Genomic DNA, 17,256 nt, shown 5'->3' with positions numbered 1-17,256 from the left:
TCAGACTTCTTCCCCCAAATTTCCACGCAATTTTTAATATTTTCTCCTTTTGGGCTAAACCATATGAAGAAATTATATAGAAATATACTAAAACACAAAAAAAAATGCTGGACCCAAAATTTATTCAAATGCAAAAAATGTTGATAAGAAAAGTAAAATTAACAATTTTTCAGATGATTTTATTTATTACAATTTATTAAACAAATACATTGGCTGTATGACATATGAAATTATATTCCATATAATTCAACATTGTACACGAGAAAGGTATATGAAATACATTAATTAGGGCTCTTAATTCCCTAACGACATTAAAGTAATTTAAAGACATTGACAGGAAATAAATGGTTATTACCCAAATCTAATTACATTTCATTGTTTTATAGCTCTACCCTAATTTATCATGGGGCTCTCATCAGAGATAGAAGATGCTTCTCTCCTCGGAGTTAGAAACTACCTTCTTCATACATTATGTATAGGAATATGAGAGAAGAAAATTGATACAATGAATCGAATATCCAGCTACTTGTTAACAACTTGATCTATTTATAGATTTTTCCCCTTTATCCTCTACACAACAGTAGCTGAACAGACATTTAGTCATTTAAGAAAAGCGTCAATTTTCTTTTTAGACATAGTCATGACTGTGGTTTTGACACCTGCAACGAGTGCAATATTAGAAACCGCCTATTTTCTCCCTGCAATAAATTTCAGCAGCGGTTATTGGAATTCAATCATTTTATGAACGTCAGCGAATACTTGTTTCAGACTTATACCGAGAGAGAGAGAGAGGGTGAAAATACGCAAAAGTGAAAACAATTAACGGCAACATGCATGCTGTTATGATCACCACAAGCATGACTAATTGTTTCTATGACAACCACTTATTTTCATCGGTTCTGTAAACGTGTAAAAGTAAGTAATCATGGCACTGAAATAGGATTGCAACTGACACCGATACCCTTTTATGTTTGACCAAGAAAAAAAACAAACCCAGGGGAAGCCACTTAACATTTCACACATTTCAACTGAAAAACTCATTTCCGATATCGGTGCAAAGCATTGGGGAATCATTAAGGCCAAAAACACCCTGATTTCCTTCTATGAAGGCATAATTTCTTCAAGATTACCCAGAGGGCCACAATTCATGAGTGTTTATCTCCGCAGCAGTAATAGGGCATTTCAGATACAGCTCATCTGATACGCCAGCGGGTATTTTTTCATAATCAAAACTTGCGCAGGTACGCAGAATTCCACAGGTATGAGAACACGGTAAAGTGCAAGTCTTCTCACAGCATTATGGTCGAAACGAGTCCCATGTGACGTATGAAATGTATACAACGTATATTACATGTTTACACACAATTTGTGGTGATGTGATTAATGGTTGGGTCAAAGATTTTTCAGTGAATTTCAAATTGTGATTATTGGGGTGGGGGAGGGGGGGGGGGGCTAATTGATATGCGGAGCTTCCAAAAAAAAAGTATGTCATTATTTTGATGCATTGTGAGTAATACCATTGGGTCAAACAAATCTGGATCAGTAAGATATGTCCTGCAATCACTCCATATATGATATGTCTAAACAAGCAGCCTCTCGGCTGAGATAGCTCCACTGTTGGCGATGCACGCTTCAAATAAAGAACTGAAGATATCATTAGAAAATGAACAAATCTGAGAGGTCTAACTGAGGTACCTATATGTATAGTATCAAAGCAATCAGATTTGTGGATTTTAACAAGTCGAAAATCTCACTTTTTACCAAAAATGACAAAAATATTCACCAAAATTAGAGAATTGAAGATGAACAAATCTAGGAGAGGTCTGCCCAAGGTACATATAGACCAAGTATTGAAGAAATAAGAATTGTAATTTTCAAGAAGAAGCCGAAAAAGTAAAAAGTTGACACGGACGACAATGGACGGTGACAGACAATCACTCATATGATAAGCTTCGCTCGACAAAGTCAACAGTGGAGCTAAACATGTTAACAGTTTTCACATCTCCAAAAGTTGCCAGATGTGTCTATTTACACTTAGGCCAGACTTTTATTATCCCTTGTTTTGCAAACCCGCCAAATCAACAGGAGTCGAAAATGAAAATTTTATTTCAGCGTAATTTCTCGTGTCCGCTGACTTGTAAGTGCAACAAATTGCAAAAAAAAAACTTATTTTTATCTTCATTTTTTTTCCGCCCACCGCATAACAAACCCAAGTTGCATTTTCATGGGAGTATCATGATCAAAGTACCAAAGTCTCGCGCAGATGAGAAACAAGGTTATACATGGAATAACATTTTATTTTATTTCTTCTCTCCGATCAATGACCTCACTTACAATTCTTTGAGAATCCCACAAATCTAATGGAAAAAAAGAATTAATTTTAATTTTTTTCCACCCTCCTTTTTGCAAACACTTAGGGAGTCTACGCATCAGCCGTAATCTATTATGCATCACTGAGTTAAAAGGGCCAGTTGTTGCACTACTTCATGTTCAATATGGATCCATGTAAAAAATATCGTCTGCACACGACAATGTTTCAACTAATTTTGAAATTGCTATTTTCTTAAACCACTATTCTTCGTGAGAGACAAATGTTGGCAGAATTTCAGGCAAAAATCAGGAAATAACGTTGCAGTGAATATTTGTTATATATACAGCAACTGTTCATCTCCATGACTGGCGTCAAATTGTCATAGCTCAAAAATTTAATGGTTTACAATATCTATGTATTTAAGAAAAAATTTGTTTACATATAAAATACGAATTATCATTTAAGTAAAATGATTAACACTTTCAATTCAGGTCAACTTTCATATAAGGTAACAATGATTAACCTCCCCAAAGCAGTAAGCTTTACAAAACCTGGAAGATGGATATCAGCATGCATTCTGGGTAATTTTAATTTAACGTCAATATGACAACCACTTAATGGATGCAACTTTGGGAAAACATTCGTTTGTCTGCAGGTGCTTGATATCTCATAAAATTGCTGTTATGTAAGTTTGATAAGATGGTAAAACCGCCCTGTCATTGCTGACAGAAAAAAATAATAAAAACATGTGACATTGATCAATACTAGTAATCCCAAGATAGTCACTCGTTTATGCACTTATCAAACTTGACTAAGACAAGGCAAATTAAAGTTTTATAAAGATTAGAAAAGTCATTACAACAATAAACGTTGTCAAGACAACAGACATTCTATGGTTTTGTTGTTTACACCTGTACCAAAACTCAGGGTCGACACAGAGTCATTTTTGTTATAATACAAGTGTTAACCAAGTGTGTCAACGCAGTTTAGCATGGCCGTGAAAGAAGTTGTTTTGGCCCAAGCTATAGTATTTGACACCAAATGAAATAATTTTTTTAATTTTAGAACAGAACATTTTGAACTTAGAAAATGATATCGCAAGTTACCAATAATGATGTTGGGTAGAATGAAAGCATATACCATGCAACGCCCAAACGATTTAGAATGCAAACTTGAAAAAGAAATCCAGACACTAACAACATGAAGTCTGCTATTTTTAGAACACAACAGAGTGTGAATCAGATACAGCAAATGCAGGATATAATTTTGAAACCTTACGACAGATGTAAGGCTTAGTCTATTCATTGTTACACTTTGTAAGAAGGTATGAACGTGATTCCTTAGGATCTTTCTTCGCCATTTGGGGAAAGTTCTTAGATTACCGATTCTCGACAAGTAAACACTACAGACCTTGGGTTGTGAATATGAATTATTTATAATCTAATCATGGGGATTAATGACTGCCCATCAAAGATTACTGTTTTGTATCAATTTTAAGAGGTATGATATGTTGTCATGACAACCAAGGGCAGTTACAATGTGTATACACCTTGTCTATGTTTAGTGGGGATTGATCTCTTTAATAACATCAGCACACAAATTACCTATGATCTCATTTAACAAAGAATTTTGGCAGTAAGATTTCTTTCCTAAAACAACCCAGTTGTCTATAGAAACCAGCATTATGGTGTAGATTTCTACGTACAGGTTGGTTGGGTTGGTTGGTTGTAGTGGGTGGGAATGGTAGGATGTAGATACCTGGTGTTTCAAACTATCTACACACAAATTCCACAAACATGGCTTCTCTTATCTGCATTTCCTGACTGAGGTGAAAAAAGATATTTTCCAAAAATCATCATTCCCATAAAATTAAAGTCTGGAAGCAGCGACCATCTCAGAATACAAGACTTACCAGGACAAAGTGTTGTACATGGTGATGTCTGGCTAGAACTTCCGGGGCACGGTGCTCCGCCATTCAGAGGCGCCGGGTTTGTACAGGTCCTGGTTCTTCTCTGGATTCCTTTCCCGCATCTACTGTCACAACCGGTCCAAGCACTCCACGTAGACCACGCACCATTAACTGTGTGAGAAAACAAAAATATGGATTAGCATTTCAACTCCCGGGTATACCGTATTTATGGCAGTTATGAGAATAAATCAGACAATCAGATAGATTGCAACTTTGTAAACACTTTGGCGTTTGCTTTGCTAGACTTGTCGGTGCCATTCGATTGACAGGAGTGCTGTTCTCTGGATTTTTAGTAAATGAGAGAATCGATAACAGAAAATAAATATAATTTTTATTTTCATTCTGAAATTTTTTGTAAATTTTTATAATGTATCTCAATTTCAATGAACACAAATCAATATTAAATCGCAACTTACCGTATACATTTACTTTCGCAACATCACTTTTTCTTTTACTGGCCATGTTTTGTGCTACACATGTGTAATTTCCAGTATCTGCCAATCTCGCTTGGTTTATAATTAGGCTCGCATCAGTTGTAATGATGTAATTCCGATCCTCTTGAACATCAATCTGCCTTCCATCTTTCTCCCAATAAATATCTGGCAGTGGATTTCCCTCCGGTGGCCGACACATCATCTGAAAAGCACTTTCTATCTCAATATTGGCCCCAAGCGGTTCTCTTTCGAATGCTTTTTTAAGAACTGAAAATAAAAGAAAATTGCAAACTTTCTCGTAAACACAAATACCATAATTACTTACCCATAAAACTACAATGATTACCGGTACGCAAAAAAGAAGACTTTCATTGGTCATCACATGACTACAATAATTACCTAAAGAAAGACTATCATTGGTTATTGTACCATGACTCACAAAATCTTTGAGTTTTTTTTGTTCAGTATTTTACATCGATAACAATTAGTAATAGAAATAAAACAAACAGCGAAGTCAATATGGGATCAATGAAGACCAAAATTACTTACATGAAATAACTATCGTTGCTTTTCTGCTTTTAACTGAACCTCCTTCTCCCCAGGCAACGCACTGACACCAGTAATCTTCATCCCCAAAAAAAGATTCTATTTCATTGCGTGTTAAAACTAAATCGTAAAGAAAGGTGAAGATTCAATTAACCTACAACTGACATGTTCACATTAATGTTTATAGGACGAGTATGCATAGAAAAAAAATTCATATCAGAAAACTTTAAATTCTACGACAGAATATTTTCTGATTTCTTATTAGTGCCATGAAAGAATAATTTGCATAAAAAAATGTGATAAAAACAGTTTATTTACTAATAGAATGACTAGCATACTGTGCATTTCTTTGTGAAGACAACATTTTGTGAGAATCAACGACACTCCATGCAATAGGACCCAAGAGAAATGTTCCTGCAAACAAACTTGTGAAATTCGCAAAAGTTTTTCTCATCCAGGACAACACAAATTTCTGTGTTTTCACTAGGAATGTCACAAACAATCAAAGCATAAATAATGTTGTTCGAAACTATTGCATGGTTCAGAATATTTACAAAAAGTAATAAAAAATTCCGAGTCTTGGAATGCTTTAATTTTTTCCAACAAAAAACTTTGCTGCAATATTTAACAAAATTTCAATGAATATTTGTATCATTTTTTCTTAATTTTGAACAAAACTGACATAATCCACTTGTTAAACATTTTTAAAAAAGATATAAATTGTGAGTTTATTTTAGAGAAGGGGACAGGACAGAATTTGATGTTGGTCTCAAATTATTGAATGCCAGTTCAATAAGTTGGTGGTGGTGAATAATGGCAGACTCTTACCTATGCTAGCCTCTTTTTGTGCGTTGCCTGCCTCATCCAATGTTTCTTGCTGTACTAAATGTTTCCCTCTCACCCAATCCCCATTACATTTGAAATAAATATGCATTGCTGGTGCCGCCACACACGTCAACGTGATGTCAGCATTTTTAACTATATAACCATCTTCTGGTTCAACGATAAACTCTGGTATAGGTTCATCTGGATTTCCCATTGCACCATAATCTGAATTACCAAAAAAAAAAAAAAAGTGTTAAAATTGTATACATTTCAAAAATAACAAAATAAATACATTCTGAAAACATGATTGGCCAGATTTTCCACCAGATTTGGCCAGCATTCTTCTAATACTGAAACACTGTATTTCAGTTGCTTTACTCATTAAAAGCTAGAAATTCCACTTGGTATGATTTTAATGCAAAGTGCTTTTTTTTTTTTTTGGATTTTTTTTATTCAAAAACAAAGTAAATTGCGAAACACGTCATAGAGGGCGCTGTCCAAATCACCCTCACTTGTCATTTGGTAATTTGTAGCCAAGCAATAAAAGCCATTAGTTGGGATAATAGATGGATGGATGTCAGCTGGATACCTCACATATACAAATGTTCAAGTGTTAAAAAAAACAAGACAAAATTCTTGACACTTTTATGGTTGGCAATGCAAGAAAGGGCACTGTCACTGTTCCTAAGGCAATTCACATCAGTGACCCCCGACTGAGGTGATATACGAGATACTGTAAGGAAAAGAATTATTTTTAACTGCATTAGCGATAATCATTTAATCAGTTTGCTTTCAAAAAAAAAAAAAGAAGAAGAAAAAAGATAATTGTTTTAGGTTTTCATGATTCTGAAGAATGTGATTGTATATACACTTGAACAGTACTGAGTGAAAAAATCTTAAATGTTCCTTCTCGGGTTAGCCCAGGAATGGGGGGCATGTACACGCATCCTTGTGAGATTACTGAGATTTTCTCGATGAAGAGAAAAGGAAGTTGATGTCAAGATGGATTGGACAAAACAGAGTAGTGCTGTTCGTGGCGTTATTGTGGATTGGCAAACTAATGGCGTGTAATGAGCGGGAAGGAAGCTGCTCTCTGCTAATAGCGCATAATGTAGAAGATAATGGAATCTTACATCTTGAAGGCAGAGCTTATCAATCACGACATAGCAATTGTTTCTTCTATTCCATTTTAATGTGAAAACCTACATAAGAACCTTCAACATCCCCTCCCACAGGCAATGATAAGAAACACATTTTTTTCTTCTTTTTTGTAGTTTTTCGCTGATAACCAAATTACTTGCCGGACGTACTAAAGCCACCCGAGAGATTATCTCTATCATCAAGGTCATATATTTGTACTATTCTCCAAGAAAACGTCTATCTTGCTAAAAAGTACAGAATTAGAACAGTTGAGTTTAAATCACTGCAAAAAATTGATGCTAACTAACATACTGTTTAACTTCTAAGGAGTAAATGCACCTGGAAGCAGACAAGTATTAGCGTCCAGTATTAGACATTCAGATCGGCTTCACTCGCTAGAAATGTCCTCAATATTCTTTATTTTTTAAATTTAAAAAAAGGAACCTTGTGACTGTGAACTGTCTGTGCTATGTAGCACCACAAGATTGTCACTTTTGTCCCTTTCCAACAGCTGTCATTCTTCACATATAGTTAACAAAGACGTCTGCAACAGCTTTTGACTTGTAAAGCAGCCATGTTCAACCATTTTGAAGGAGGCACTCCAACCAGAGAGGGGGGTACAGTCCAATTTAATGGTTTTGGATTTGCTGTGACATTCCTCCGGAGAATGTTAAGTCCCGTGTTTGGTTTCAGCCAGTCGCATAGAATTGGAGCAAACAATGGAATTCCCTTTACGCTGGACTGGTTTCTGGAGTTCGCCTTTCTGTTAGACTGTTTATACTTCACAGGCAGCGTTATGCTTGCTCACAGACCCAGTTAGCTCTCAATCCAAACATAGATTGCTCAAATTTAGCCAATGAGTTTGCCAAGTAATTTGCACAGATTTTCATTCTTTCATCATCCACATCGTGCAGAGAGAAAATTAAGCTATTTTATAGAAAAGTGAAGAGTTTTAAGACCAAAACATCAGGGTCATTGCATTGCATAATGATTGACTGATGGCAGCCCATAATTCTGCCTGTCAATCAACAAGATGGTCGACAGTTAACCTGAAGTTTTTTTTTTAACAAAATGGCTTCCATACAATAAACTGCATCCTCATTGGTGTTTCTTTCATCAACATTTCAGACATCTAACCTATTTGTGCCAAACACATGGTCAACATTTCTATAATGTGTCTTTTTTTTGGTGAATGTAATTTTCATTGTGTCTCCCTTCATCCGTTTAATGTGTTCTTATCACAGTGCAGATCAAACTTTGTAACAACATTTCAATGACCCTACAACTAAACAAAAAGCTTTGCTAACTGACCCTCAAAAACCTAGTTCTTTTGGCATTGCATTCGTATCTAGGGGTACTGTCGCAAGCAGAGATTAGTCGTCTATGTAATCTAGGGGTACTGTCGCAAGCAGAGATTAGTCGTCTATGTAATCTAGGGGTACTGTCGCTAGCAGTGAATAGTCACCTCTGTAGCTGGGGGTACGGCCGCTGCCAAAAATTGCATACAGCAAAATAATGACAGTTATTTGAATTCTTCCAATAATACTTCAGCAGTTTTTAATGATATATACTGATTGCTGGTTACGACTATTGGCATTTTTGTGAAAGTAGCAAAACTTGGGCAAACCGTAATGAAGGTTTAAATAGTGAAAACAATTACTAAAATTAGCCCAAAATCTGAGAATGTTTTGTCAAATGCCAATTGTGATTAACCACTTTGAATAACCAGAAGATTATCCAAAATGTCATCAAAACATGAAAAATATTGACCAAAACCGGAAAAACATTGTTCAAAATATGAAAAATGTTGATAAAAATATGAAAAATGTTTTATTTTGAGAGAATGTCAAATTTTACAACACAACTAAAATTGCATAAAATGTAAAAAATGTGCAACAAAATAATCTATTATATAAACACAAAAGAAAATAAGATATAGAGTGAAGTTCTACGATAAAATGACAGAAATAACTGGTACTCTGTCCATGTGTATTTTCACCCATGAGAGCATGCATGGATGAACAAATGTAAAATTATCTGTCTTGAAACCCCAGCCTAATGACATGCTTGTATGAACTTAACAAAAAGCTCTTTTGTTTTTTCAGGCAAATAGGTTTTTTCTCATCCGCTTGAATTCCACATTTCAACATGTTTTGAAAGATGTAGTGTGCTATGTTGAAAGCATCATGAAACGATGATGCAGTAACTAATTTGTTTTTGCTTCTCTTTTTAAAAGTCAAATTTTTATTTAGAAATATTTGAATTTGAAAAAAAACGATGTGTTGTTGGGCTATACTAGTGCAATAATAGAAAATGTTCACAATTAGCGAAGAGAATGGAAGAATGAAATTTGGGTTTGGTGGACACCACCAAATGCAGTTAATAAAATGACAAGAGTAGCTCTGTGTGGCAATGTTGAATAGTTTGGCAATGTTGAGTAGTGTGGCTATGTTGAGTAGTGTGGCTATGTTGAGTAGTGTGGCTATGTTGAGTAGTTTGGCAATGTTGAGTAGTGTGGCAATGTTGAGTAGTGTGGCAATGTTGAGTAGTGTGGCAATATCGAGTAGTGTGGCAATATCGAGTAGTGTGGCAATATCGAGTAGTGTGGCAATATCGAGTAGTGTGGCAATATCGAGTAGTGTGGCAATGTTGAGTAGTGTGGCAATGTTGAGTAGTGTGGCAATGTTGACTAGTGTGGCAATGTTGAGTAGTGTGGCAATGTTGACTAGTGTGCTAATTTATGTAGTACAACATCAAGTAGAAACAAAGACAAATAGTAGTAGATCTATTAACATTTTAAATGCAAAAGAGTTCTATTTTTAGAACTTAAGTTATTTTGGCCATATTACATACATTCTAACCAGAGTATCAACTATATCCAATTACCTCGACAGCTGTCCCTGCCAAATAAACAAGTTTTTTTTTCAATTTTCTTTAACAAATCAATAATACCTAATACTATTGATATATTCAATTTGTCTGCAACTGATATCAATTATAAACTAGGTATTGTTTGCTCATTATCTCGTTCATATAAATAAACTCTTTTTTTTTATCCAATTAACCCAAACTATTGTTATCAAATTCATCATTGAGAGAATTTTCAGGAGGAAGAGGGGGGGGGGGGCAGTGAATTTCACAACATATGGTATCTTTTTTATTTGTTTTGTAGATTTAAAAAGCATAACATTTTATTGAACACACTGACTCCACAGAATAAATAAATCACAAGAATGGGTAAGTTTGGGTGCTGAATTTCTCTCTTGTTAACTGTTGACAAGATGTTGACATGAAATGCCAGTCCATAATTCACACACTCTGGTTCCGCATGGTTTCATTTTTAACAGTTCAACAGTTTTTTAGACCACCTACAAAATGTCTGCAAGACCAGCAACAGTCTGTTTAACCAGACACAACCCTTTAAATTCTAACTATTATTAAAACCGTATTTTTTGGAAAGAATATTAAATTCAAAGTTTTTTTCATCTGTTTTGGAAGGAAGGTACGCAATAAAACCGCTGTCACGCGGTCATAAACGTCAGATGTCACATAAGAGCAAAGGTTAGGCAATCAACGTTTGTAAAATGAACAAAGAAAAGACATTTCTCATGCTGCTTCATTAAAGTGACATCTTCTGAGAAGAAATGGATTCAACCCGCCAGTATTTTGGTGCAACATTTTCCAGTTTTTTCACATTTTTTTTTTCTATAGTTTCTGTTAATTTTGCACAAAATGGACATAATTGTCCATCAGATTTCTATCAAAATGTTTAAAAAAGTATGAAAAAGTTTAGATATTGCGAAAAGTGACAGAAAAAGTGACTTTGGAGTTCAAAGATTTAAATTCAATTTAAATTTTCACTTTTAATGTTTCAGTCTAATTGAGAATCTACCTTTTTCTATTTTTGGTTTTCAAAACGGCCACTGGACAGTTTTTTTATGGTCATGTGACCAGTGGAGAGTTTCCCATGGGAAATTAGCAACCAGACAGACAGACAGATTAGTTAGTTAGGAAGTGGCAAGAGGCCTGCTCGCAGACAAGTGGGTTGGAGCCCATTAAAGATAAGAATTAAAAGGGTTCCTGTCTGCTTCACTAAGATAAGATTGAAAAAACCCACATGCTAGTTGTAATGAGATCAAAAACCTAGTGAAACAATACCATTTTTATTTCATCTTGTTGTTCAGCCAAATAGACTGCAGTTCAATTTTAACAAACTACTAAGTCTTCAAGGGAAAAACTGAAGAATCCATGATGAAAGAGAAATCTAATTAAAAGAACAAAACAGCCTTGGTTGAGATCTTACAGGGATTAAGTTAAACAAGGACAAATACCAAAATAGTTTAAAAAACTTAAAAATCAATTTCTATATGCAAAATTTAATCTAAATCTTAGAATTATGTATTTTTCATAAAACCAAACACTAGTACAAAATGCATTTCACTTAAGGGGACACAATGAAGTCAATTAATCACCACTATGGCTTAGATTTTTAAGACTGGAAAAGGTGAATTCGGAAGAATGTTGGACCACTGATTATTTCGCCGGGTTTGCCATTTTGTTTCCAGTCAATTCTAATAAGTAAAATGTGGGCCCAAAAATAAAACTGAATACACATTTACAGAAAACGAATTAGAAATTTTCTTCAATATCTAAATGGATTTCTTTTTTAGAATTATGACAATGTACTTGTCATTGCAATGTGGCTGAGGTGATGACATGCTGTCAGATAGGGAGAAAAACAGGACAGAGTATCACAGGACATGAAGACATTTTGAAAACCTTCAAAAAAAAAATAACTTCTAAACTTCATTAGTTAACAGAACATTTTCCCAAATTAACACATTAACTATACATGTAACTAGTTTTTACAGTTTTTAACTTCAATTTGGGAAATGCCAAAAGATGTCGTCGGGCCTTGAAACAAAGCCAGTCAAAAGTCATTTTCAAGCTGACTGGTTTAGATATGACAGCGTCGTCGGAGTAATTGAACAAACACAAGGACCTAATCTATGCAACGTCCATTTCCTTCAGGTCAAGTTTACTAGAGAACAATGACACTCTACTGATGAGTTGGTTTTTGCTTAAAGCAGGAGTTGAAATGAGTTCTAAAAGTCCTTTGTAACCGAACTAAAGAATAATTGATAAAAAATAAAACCAGTGTACTGGAAAACACACAAGCGTAATTTCAAATACAATAAATGAAAGAGCTACAATGCTGGCTCAGATAAAGTGCACACAAACAATTTGGTGCGAGAAGTGCTTCAATCATGAATGGTGGGGTTTCACCAGTATCACACAATGTAACAAATAAGACGAGTCATGAAACATTCATTTTCTGGGTATATCTAAGCAAACATCTCTCCTCGCTTGAAACGAAATCAACCAAACAACAATCCAAACAGTTGCTTCCTTTTATTGGACTATCATCCATTCTGGCTCACCGTTATCTAGACAGACAACAGACTTAGCGGTTAGGGCGAATAAAGAATTATGTCTACAAATGCACGACCATGAACATGATAGATAGGACAGCCTGCAGCAAGATTGTAATTTTCACAGTCTTAACCCCTTGTATTCTGCTTATTAAATGCTAGTGACATCATCATTATTACCTATAATGGGGAAAAAAACTAATAACAATTCATCTAGTGACAATACGCTTTTTGTACGGAGCAGCTGGCCTTGGCCAGAATCTATTACGACACGAAAGTGAAAACTTCGTCAAATCCACTATGTCACCAAAAGTAAAGTAGGTATTATTATTTTTCATGGCCAACTTTCGCACAAGGAACAAGCAAGCAGTATCTCAATTTATTTTTTTCAAATAGTCAAAATTAAAAAAAAAAAACATTTTAAGAGCGACTCCAACTTATTGTACGACAGACTGCACATTACCAAAGCAATCAATCACTGCTTTTAATCAGATACCTGTATATGAACAACCAATCACAATCCTTGAAAGCAAGCATCAGCGGATATTATCTATAAAATTTAAATGTATAATTTAAAACAGAGGTTCATATTGATCTCAGTATACTTGTGCAAACTAATGTTGTCAAGGATGGTCGGAACAAAAAATAATGATTAACAAAAATTGTCACAAATGAAATGGATTACTTAAGTATCTCATTAGTTGGGGAGAAGGTCCTGCTATGGTCTGTTTTCAAGCTTATCGTTTCTATATCAAGGTTTCATTAAAACGATATATACAGAGTTCTTTTCTAATCAGAGGAAAAAGAAAAAGCCCTGTGGCTGTGTTCAAGTACATAGAGTTATCATGCAAACTAACCCTGTACAGGCCATGGGTCAGTTAAGACACATACCCAGTGCTGGCAATCTGTTAGCACGTAGAATAGCACTGTGGTATGCATGAACGAGTGAGCTTTTATGAACATATCTCTTAACAAAACTATAGAGATGTACGAGTGAAAGTCTTATCAGCGACTAAGTTGCATTGCCCAGATGGCTACTTATCTTCTCTTGCCTCCCAGTTAAGATTTTTTTTTTCTTGCAGGTTTCACAATATTGCATGTCTCTAAACATTCCGACTTTTATCTACATATCGTTGTTAAAATGAGAAGTAAGGAAAGAAATCGATGGCAACATTGCCAGTGGTGCGTAAGTGTATGTATACATGCACCCGGCAGTAGTATACCGGTACAAGCACACTATCAAACGACTGAAACAAAGTGATAAAATAACTCATCTTGGTTTTTTCAGCCAGATTACTTAAAGCCTCTCTCCCTTAAAAGTGAAGTGGACTGATTTTTTTAAAGCATATGATAAGGAACAAAATACTCAAGAAGACCACCATGAAAAAGATACCCATTGTAAATGAAAACACCATCAAATTCAAATTGTTTTATCCACAGTTTTTTCCTCCTTTTTTTTTTTTTGGATTCTCTAATTTCGTAAACAACTTTCTACTGCAAATGGTTTTTCAAGATTTGGTGATTGACAGGGAAAAGGAAGTTTCATCCTCTTAGATGTTCTGTGGTCTACACATCGGCTCAGTAATTGCACTGCAAAATAATCAGGCTGCTTTTAATCCCTAGCTTTGGCTTGCGTGACTAAACTTGATTATAGAAGACAACAGTTTGGTTTTGTTGAAAAAAGAAAGCGATCAGTCACTATTCCTTCCGTCCAATTCGGCCAATTTATCACAAAGTCTGTACCCTCTTACCTTTGTTGTTTGTCTTCGTAGCAATTTCAGTGCCATTACCAAACAAAGACGCTTTGTTACCAGACAACTTTTTTTTCTGCACACCAGTTACAATTATACTAGTGAATTTTGGGAGTGGTTCCAAATTTCAGTTCCAGGTGATTGATTTTATTTTTTATATAAATGTGGTGGCACAGTTTATATGGTCCCAACGAGATTTGAAGAGACAGAGTTGATATGAGGGAAGATGATCTACTATGCCCTGGGCTTCGTTAGAATGAGACGGAACACAAAGAGAACGCTATTGTCACAAAAATTAGCATTATAAATTGTTTGCAAAAGCCTTAAGTCAAAATGCAACTAGAACAAAATATTGATTTAAAACTGGGGCAAAAAATATAAATTTTTATTTGTTTTTTTCTGACCTTGTCTTCAGAATTGTTTTACAATGTCATTTATCGTAAAAAATGTACACCTTATAAAACAAATTAAATAAATTAAAAACCTTTTTATTCAATATTAAAATAACATTACCATCTACCAGTCTATTTTAATTAATTAAACCCAGTAATCGTGTCTTAATTTTATTTGAATACATAAATTATACTGCCAGTCACGTTACTCTTAAATCAAACTCTATAAACTTGACCTTTCATTCTGTAAGTAGACCCCCTCCCCCAAATAGAGAAAATAAATTTCAGTCAAGTCAAGAGTGACTTTTCAAGAGTCGGTGAAGAAAAAACCCAATATGACTTGGAATGCTCGGTAAACAGCTGAAAAATTGCAGACCCCAAAAAACTATGAGTAATAATAATCAATCAATGCCTAGTCATTTTGTGACAGATTTCTTCATATACTAGCGTCCCCCCTTCTTGAAGATTCAATGAGCGCTTCACGCTTTGCGAGTCCCCAAAACCAATGTTTGATTTCCAGCACAAAGGAAATAAACGGTGCAAACGATAGAGAACAATTTGTATCATGACGTAGCTCATAGTCCAGTAACTTCTTGGGATAAGGTGGCACACTCCCGTCTTACTGTACAATTTGCTATCCCATACCCTGAGCAGTACTCAACAGCAGACTAAAATATGTTAATAGGAAACAGACCAAAAGCAATGTCCCAAAAACAGTAACATGTACCAAGAATTATTCTGTGTCTAAGTATAACAAATTCTTAGCACTTGAATATCAACAGTAGTTCTAATGTTGACGATCGATCGAGGAGTACAACATTTTAGAATTCCTTCCCCTATCTTGGTTATTAAACTACGAGTATCTCTCGCTAGTTGGCTTCTCAGCTCGCACAATGACCTGCATTATTTTACTTTCTGCATGTATCCCCCAATTTTAAAAATCAGGCGTTGAGGAAGAAGAGGCGTAAAAGTCGCTGGTTCAACTTGTATTTTGTATAATCAAGAAATAAACGACAAGTTATATTCATGACTATCCGAATGCTAAAACAATGAATAAGCATTCACTCTTGTGTGTTCAAATCATGTAGAAATCGCTGTAGGCATGAAATATAACAGTGAGCGGGGCAAGTCATAGCCTTTAGTGACCTCAACTGCTGACATAGGATCGTCAATTTACCCTGTGTAACAGTCTTTCTATTTAACTACATTTTCACAAATCCATTAAAATAAAAAAAATTTTTTTTTTATATTGTAAGATTTAAAGGAATCTGAAAACTACCAGAATCTGCTATTTTACACACGATTGATGAAAGCGCTCCTTCTCCCCATTTTACAATCAAAATGGAAGAGTCCTTTGTCTACAATGAAAGACAAATAGGTGATGGGGGAAAAAAACATGAAAGAAAATTTCTAACTTTTCCCCCAGAATGAGATACTGTCAGAAACATTTTCTTCAGCAAAGAGAAAATTTCATTAATTTTCTGTCTTCTACACACTATTATGGTTTGATGTGAAAATCTGCTCTTCAAGAAATGGTGAAAAATTTTGTAGAATTTCACTGTCTAGTCGACAAGGCTCTTTTTCTCTGCAAGCATCTAAATTCCTGGAACACATTTCATTCCAAATCAAGTCTCAACAATTACTGCCATGATAATTTTCGATGATAAAGGCAAAAACAATGGTGGGAAGCCCTAAAACAGAGTGGCCATCTTGAATCAAACGATGCGATGATCTCGGAGAGACAACCCATCAAAAGAACTCAAAAAGATCAAAATTCCAAAATTCCAATTACCCATTTAAAAGGATTCTTCCTTGAAAACATGAATACGGTTTTAAATGATGGTGAAGACGTTTAGGTATATACCGTGGTCTACATGGGCAGGGTTGCCAAGGAGATTTCATTACATTTCAGTTTTATTCAATTACTCTGTCTTTATTCGCCACAAATCAGTCAAATATGGTGCGCATGAAATTACTTGCCACTATGCACAATACAGCTGCTATGGACTGCGGCTTATCCTGGGATGCTCGGAAATCATTTTATCATTTTCCCACAACAAAAATTTCCAACGGTTTAACTATACCATTTCTCACGTCAATAAATACTACAGCCACTCCCCGAATACCAAGTACCCAAACTGGCTAGACTTACTGTCTCCAGTTATTCTTTCACAAAGGAAATTTTCATTCTTGTCTTTTGAATAGGGATTTATTTTTCATATTGGAAAAGTTGATCGTTTTTCGAAGTAAATGAGGCAGGGTCTTTTATAACCCACAAGGTATTATTATATTGCAGCGTAATTTTTCATTTGCGGAAAGAAAGGATGAAACTTATTATATACACATTAGACATTTGTAGCGAGTACATTTGCATATTTTACTTTTAGTTTCCCAAAATTGGTATAGTGTAATTTTATATTCATCCTTCGTTTGTCAGTTGATTTATTTACAAGACT

The 17,256-nt window shown here is 35.0% G+C and overlaps 1 protein-coding gene across 1 annotated transcript in view; it reads right to left on the bottom strand.

Moving 5' to 3' along the window:
* LOC100313667 (netrin receptor unc5-like protein) overlaps positions 1–17,256 on the bottom strand; it is a gene marked incomplete at its 3' end in the record, with an annotated part of 73,584 nt that overhangs the window by 13,900 nt on the left and 42,428 nt on the right. Inside the window, 4 exon segments of the mRNA NM_001168126.1 lie at positions 4,224–4,391; positions 4,697–4,981; positions 5,264–5,380; positions 6,089–6,310. Of these exon segments, the coding sequence (NP_001161598.1) occupies positions 4,224–4,391; positions 4,697–4,981; positions 5,264–5,380; positions 6,089–6,310 (792 nt within the window).

The sequence above is a fragment of the Saccoglossus kowalevskii genome, chromosome 19, assembly GCF_978046115.1.
Source record: "Saccoglossus kowalevskii chromosome 19, keSacKowa6.1, whole genome shotgun sequence".
NCBI lineage: Eukaryota > Metazoa > Hemichordata > Enteropneusta > Harrimaniidae > Saccoglossus > Saccoglossus kowalevskii.
This window is presented reverse-complemented; position numbering and strand designations above follow the sequence as displayed.